The 5,923-nt window shown below is 50.9% G+C and overlaps 1 protein-coding gene across 1 annotated transcript in view; it reads right to left on the bottom strand.

Moving 5' to 3' along the window:
- PNPLA3 (patatin like phospholipase domain containing 3) overlaps nt 1–5,923 on the bottom strand; it is a 17,692-nt gene that overhangs the window by 2,313 nt on the left and 9,456 nt on the right. Inside the window, exons 6-8 of the mRNA XM_021709905.1 lie at nt 4,892–5,092; nt 2,422–2,554; nt 557–661 (exon numbers count right to left, since the gene is read on the bottom strand). Coding sequence (XP_021565580.1) covers nt 557–661; nt 2,422–2,554; nt 4,892–5,092 — 439 coding nt within the window. The remainder of the gene's footprint in view (nt 1–556; nt 662–2,421; nt 2,555–4,891; nt 5,093–5,923) is intronic.

The following is a 5,923-nucleotide window of genomic DNA, read 5'->3' as shown; positions in this document are numbered from 1 at the left end:
CCCCCCTCCCGCCCACGCCTCTGAGGAGCCCTGGCTGGCCCTTCCTCTCCCTGTGCCCCTCCCCCTCCCTGTGCTGTGGATACCAGAATGCATACTCCCGACTTTCATCCTTTCCCCTCCGCCAAGGCACTCTGCACTGCTCATCAGTGACCTCTCTCCACTTCAGTCATCAACACTGGGCTCAAATGCACACACCTGACGGGAAGGCTTACAGGCACCAGCGCAGGTGGGCCAGGCTACAGAATTCAGCAGGCACACGGGGACTTCTTTATTTATTTTTAGAGGTGAAGTCTCACTATGTTGCCCAGACTGGTCTCAAACTCCTGGGCTCAAGCAATCTTCTGACTTTGGCCTCCCAAAGTGCTGGGATTATGGGTGTGAGCCACTGTACCTGGCCTGCACTGGGACTTCTGACAGACTCAGTTGCTTGCCACAAGACAGGACCTCTCCCTGCCACCTACCCAGCACTCAGCCAAAAGTTTCTCAGATATTGTGTGAGACCTGATCAGATGCGAGGTACCTGTCTGGCCCACACATCCACAGCCAACTTATTTACCTGGAAGTGGGGAGCAGACTCATCATCACTCGGGCACAGACCTGCGATGCCACCCACTGCAGCCACTGGATGTCATCAGGAATATCCGGAAGCCACATCACCAGTCTGTAGGAACAAAAAACCAAGTCCACCAACATGCATGCACATATACGGTACACACACACACACACACACACACACACACACACACACACACACGAGAACACTCATTGTGTCAGTGTGAAGACAAGCTGAAAAAGAAAAAGCAAAACAAAAACTAATCCAAAAGCAGTTATCTTACAACAGTACCCCTTGTCCAGGTAAGCTACTGGTGTCACCTCTAACCTCAATCTGATGAGTTCCCAGAAGGTGGATTTGGGATGTTAGAACAAAGACGAGTCCACTTAAAATCTCTAAAGCAAGCCTGGTGCAGTGGCTCACGCCTGTAATCCCAGCACTTTGGGAGGCTGAGGCAAGAGGATTGCCTGAGCCCAGGAATTCGAGACCAGCCTGGGCAACATAGCGAGACTCGCACCTCCTCAGATGTTCAGGCTCTTTGTTCCCCCTTCACTGGGCTCCCTGCAGGCCCCTGTACTCCCATTCCTGATGCCTCTTAGCTCATTTTTTCCCCCCGTCAGACCAGGACAATTTTTTTTTTTTGGGGGGGGGTTTTTTGGGGGTTTTTTGAGTTGGAGTCTCACTCTGTCGCCCAGACTGGAGTGCAGTGGCCGCTCCCGGCCACCGCAGCCTCGATCTGCTGGGCTCCGGCGATCCTTCCGCCTCAGCCTTCCAAGTTGCTGGAACTACAGGCACACGCTAACATGCCCGGCTAATTTTTTGATTTATTGTAGAGATGAGGTCTGCGAGACCTCATCTCTACAATAAATCAGGACAATTTAAAAAAAAATCAAGTGCTTTTCATTTTCAGACAACCCACTGAGGTTGGTTTTCTTATCCAGATATTACAGAGGACAACACTGAGGCTCCGGGAAGGTGAGTAACTTGCCTGAGGTCACACAGCTTAGAAACTGCAGAGTTCTGGTTTATTTCTAAAGTCCGTACTCTTATCTGTCATCTAATTTTCGCTATCATCTTTATTATTTGAAAAAGCAGAAATCAACATCCCTAACTGAATGCTTGCTATGTGATAAGCACTTTGTGCGTGGCACCTCCTTGAGTCTCCTGCCCACCTTCTGCTCTAAGTGATTTCTCTACCCATCCTCATTTTCTAGATGGGAAGCTGCAGTGCAGAGAGGCCAATTCAGTTGTTCAGGGGCACACAGCTGTGTAAGCTGTGCGGCCAGGATTTGAACCAAGGCAGTCTGACTACTGGGCCAAGCTGTTGGCCTCTCTGCCCCTTGTTTCAGAGGGAGCCCAATCGATGGGTTCTAGGAGCATCACACTTGGATCTCCCAATTGCTGAGTCCGAATCATATCAAAGAACGATGGCTAGCATGAAAGATGGACTTCCCTGACTCTACCATTCTCACATGATGTTAAAGGCAAGCAGTCCTGAGAGGCAGCAAAAACCTGCTTCTAAGCCTGGCCCTCCTACTAGCCAGCACTGTGAACTCAGAACTGTGACTCCAAACTCTGTCCCCCCACCCCGGCAACTGTGAGAGGCTGGACCAGATGCCACACGAGGCTACTGCCAGCTCTAGGAGCCGCCCCCCCCCCCGAAGGGGGAATTTCTGAGCTTCACTGAGTGACAACTGCCTGTGGCTTGAGGACAGGAGGGCAACTTTTAGGGACATTGCATACAGACTGTGAGCTGCGTCCTGCTGTATGAGGAGCCAGGCTCCTGGCTGAGGGTCCCACACCTGTCATCTTATGGCGTCCTCATACCAACCCTAGGAGGAAGACACCAAGCAACGGGAACTACTCACCTCTGGACGGCAGCAATGGCAGACTCAACGGGCAGGGTGCAGGGCAGCATCACATACGACATGATCCGAACGGGCAGCAGGTTACAAATCCTGCTCATGTATCCACTTTTGTCCTGGATGGCTTTGTTCAGTGCTGAAAAAGACACGGTGGAGCCATTATCTCCTACCAGTGTGGAAAAACAAACCACTCAGTATCAGAGCACTGGGATCTACGCTGCCGGTGCTTGGAATTTCCATGAAATACACTAATCCTGGCAGCCAAAGGGTCAGGCACATTCACAAACGAGACCAAAGTTAGGGTCTGCCAGGTTGCTGTTCTCACAGCAAGGACAATGTGACACATGGATGGGGAACGCAGCCCCCTGGTTGCCTGCAGTAGTGGTCCCCAACCTTTTTGGCATCAAGGACTGGTTTTGTGGAAGACAGATGGCGGGGAGTGCAGGGATCATCAGTCCTTAGATTCTCATAAGGAGCGCAGCAACCTAGATCCCGTGGTTCACAATAGGGCTCGCGCTCCTGTGAGAATCTAATGTTGCTGCTGATCTGACAGCAGATGGAGCTCGGGCAGTAATGTGAGTGATGGGGAGCAGCTGTAAATACAGATAAAGCTTTGCTCACTTGCCGCTCACCTCCTGCTGTGTGGACCGGTACTGGTCCGCGGCCCGGGGGTTGGGAACCCCTGGCATACAGGATATGGGGCTCCCAATTCACAGCTCTGTTAGAGGGACAAAAATGTTTGGAGTAACCATTCTGTGAACTCATTCCTAATTCCTGATTGCTGAGTATGTGCTAAGCACTTCGTCCATGCTGCTTCTCTGAGTCTCCTGACCACTGTCTTCTCTAGGTGATTTTGCGACCATCCCCAGTCTCTAGAGGGAAAGCTGCAGCACTGAGAGGTCAGACCAGTTGAAATTAAATACAAAATAGCATGTAAGTCATGGGGCTAAGCATCATTTTGTAAAAAAGAAATCTGAGTATGCCCCATAGCAAATAATGTGCATGGAAACACGGCTACATGGAAGGCCACAGTATATTCTTCCTCCTATGAATTTCTCAATCACCCTGGTTTTACAGGTTGGTCCTTGGCCCCTCTGCTGAATTCTAGAGTCTTCTTCCTGGAGCCCCAGACTTTTATTTCCCATCTCTAATGATCTCATGATGCCTCAAATCATATTGACCAGGGCAGTTGCTGTCTCCCAGGGTGTTGGCAACTCCAGGGCATGGAATTATGTCTGACTCACTCATTTATTCTCTTTCTCTCTCTTTTTTTTTTGAGTTGGAGTCTCTGTCACCCAGGCTGGAGCACAGTAGCATGATTATGGCTCACCACAGCCTCGACCTCCTGGGCTCAGGCAATCCTTCTGCCTCAGCCTCCCAAGTAACTGGGACTACAGGTATGCCCCACTATATCTGGCTAGTTTTTTTTTGTTTTTCGTTTTTGTAGAGACTGATCTATGTTGCCCAGGCTGGTCTTGACCTCCTAGCCTCAAGCCATCCTCCTGCCTCAACTTCCCACAGTGCTGGGATTATGGGCGTAAGCCACTGCACCCAGCTCTGACTCATCTTTTGAGTTTCTCAGAAGCTGGTTTGTAGCTCCATCTATCTGCCTGACTTGGTCCTTTCAGGCTGCTCTAACAGAATGCCATAAATCGGGCATCTTCTAAACAACAAATATTTATTTTTCACAGTTCTGGAGGCTGGGAGGTCCCAAATCAAGACACCAGTAGATGTCGTGGTATCTGGTAAGGGCCTGCTTCTTCATAGACAGTGCTTTCTGTGTCTTCACGTGGTGGCAGGGATAAGCGACCTCTCTTGGGCTTCTTGTATAAGCACCCTAATCCAATTCACAATGGTCTCACCCTCATAACCTAATCACTTCCCAAAGGCCCTCCCTCCTAAGACCACAACCTCGGAGGTTAGGATTTCAACATACAAATGTGGGGTAGGGGGACATGATCAATCAGACCACAGCATTCTCCATTCACTATCTGATGACATCAAAAAAGACAGCACCATTCAATGGAGGTTCAAAACTGGGTGTGGGGAAAGGGAGAAACTAGGAGAGGCCTTGAGGAAGGCGGCCTTCAGACGCAGGTGGAGAGCAGTGGCCAGAAAGGCTTTCTGAGCAATAGGCTGAGTCCCAGAAGCAAGACCTCGGTCTCTGGAGTCCATGCAACCCAGCATTGACGGGTTCAGGAGCCGCATCAGAGAGATAGGGTCGGAAAGGTATGAGGACGAGCTGGCTGTGGTGGGAGCCTGGATGGGCAAACCCACAGGCTCAGCTGGAGTTCGTTTTCCTGGATCAGGGGAGGCAGTTTGGGTGAAGGCGATATTCTCAACCGGTCCTAGTGGCCCCCCATCGCCTCCCACATGGTGCGATGCCTTCCTCCACTCCACGAAAGAAGCCGTTCACTCTCTCATGCATTCCAGGAGACACACTGCCTGTGCCTGGCCCCTGAGGAGTCCATACCTGTAGCGAGCTTGGGCGAGAGGGTCTCCAGGATGCCGTCATCCCAGGGCAGGATGCTGAGAGGCAGGTGGTCCAGCAGCTCATATCCCTCGGGCCTTGTCTCCAAGGCAACTGGCCCTGGGGGAGACTCTGGGTTCAGGCATGGCGCAGCGCCCTCTGATTCCATCTCCCACAAGCCTGGTTGGGGCCTGTTGCATATGCCTGCAGATGGCACAGAAAACAAACTCATCAGGCGAACGTGGGAAGCAGGGACCATGACTTACCCGCCCGCAGATCTCAGGGCAGACAAGCAACCGTGAGGGCCTGTGATTAGCTAAATATGGGAGTTGGGGGGTAATTTGAGAGCTAGTGTTTGCAACAGGGAGAAAAAAGTCTGGGGCTTTGAAGCCAGACAGATGTGAGTTGGGCTTCTGCTGTGGGCTCCATCTCCACCTCTGGTTATAATTCATTTGTTCTGACTGAACCAGGCACTGAGCTGGGCACCTCACTGTCAGGCCTTACAGCAGCCATTCAACCGAGAAACCACAAGCACAGAGAGGTTAAGAGACTTGTCTAAAGCCACACAGTGAGGGCCTGGCAAAGCCGGGATTTGAAGCCAGGTCTGATGTCCTTCCATTGCATGGCCTTTAAAGAAGCTTTAGTGAGGGAGGGCTGAGCACCTATATGGGGTCCCTGCTCTCATAGAATTTGTAGGCTGAGTCAGAGAAGGGAGGCAGGTGGTTTCCAATGCCCATGGCTACACCTCTAGCCCATTCTTGCTTCCAATCTCAGGTTAAAAAGACCAGGGACCACTCCTTGATGTCTGGGTTTTGCTCTCCAAGGTAACCCCAAATGTATACATGAGGGGGATCCCCCCAAAAAACCAGAATTATGTTTTGAAGGGCAGGCCTCTCATAGTACAGGCTTCCCCCACTAGGTAAGTGTTCTAGGGACCCATCAGTATCATTGTATCAGCTAACACTGTGACAGGCTGTGCTCGCCTTCAGTGAATTATTTTTGGAGATTCTTTTTTTTTTTTTTTTTTTTTTTTTT

Source organism: Carlito syrichta, unplaced genomic scaffold (genome assembly GCF_000164805.1).
Source record: "Carlito syrichta isolate Samal-C Ts95f unplaced genomic scaffold, Tarsius_syrichta-2.0.1 Scaffold287654, whole genome shotgun sequence".
NCBI classification, from domain to species: domain Eukaryota; kingdom Metazoa; phylum Chordata; class Mammalia; order Primates; family Tarsiidae; genus Carlito; species Carlito syrichta.
This window is presented reverse-complemented; position numbering and strand designations above follow the sequence as displayed.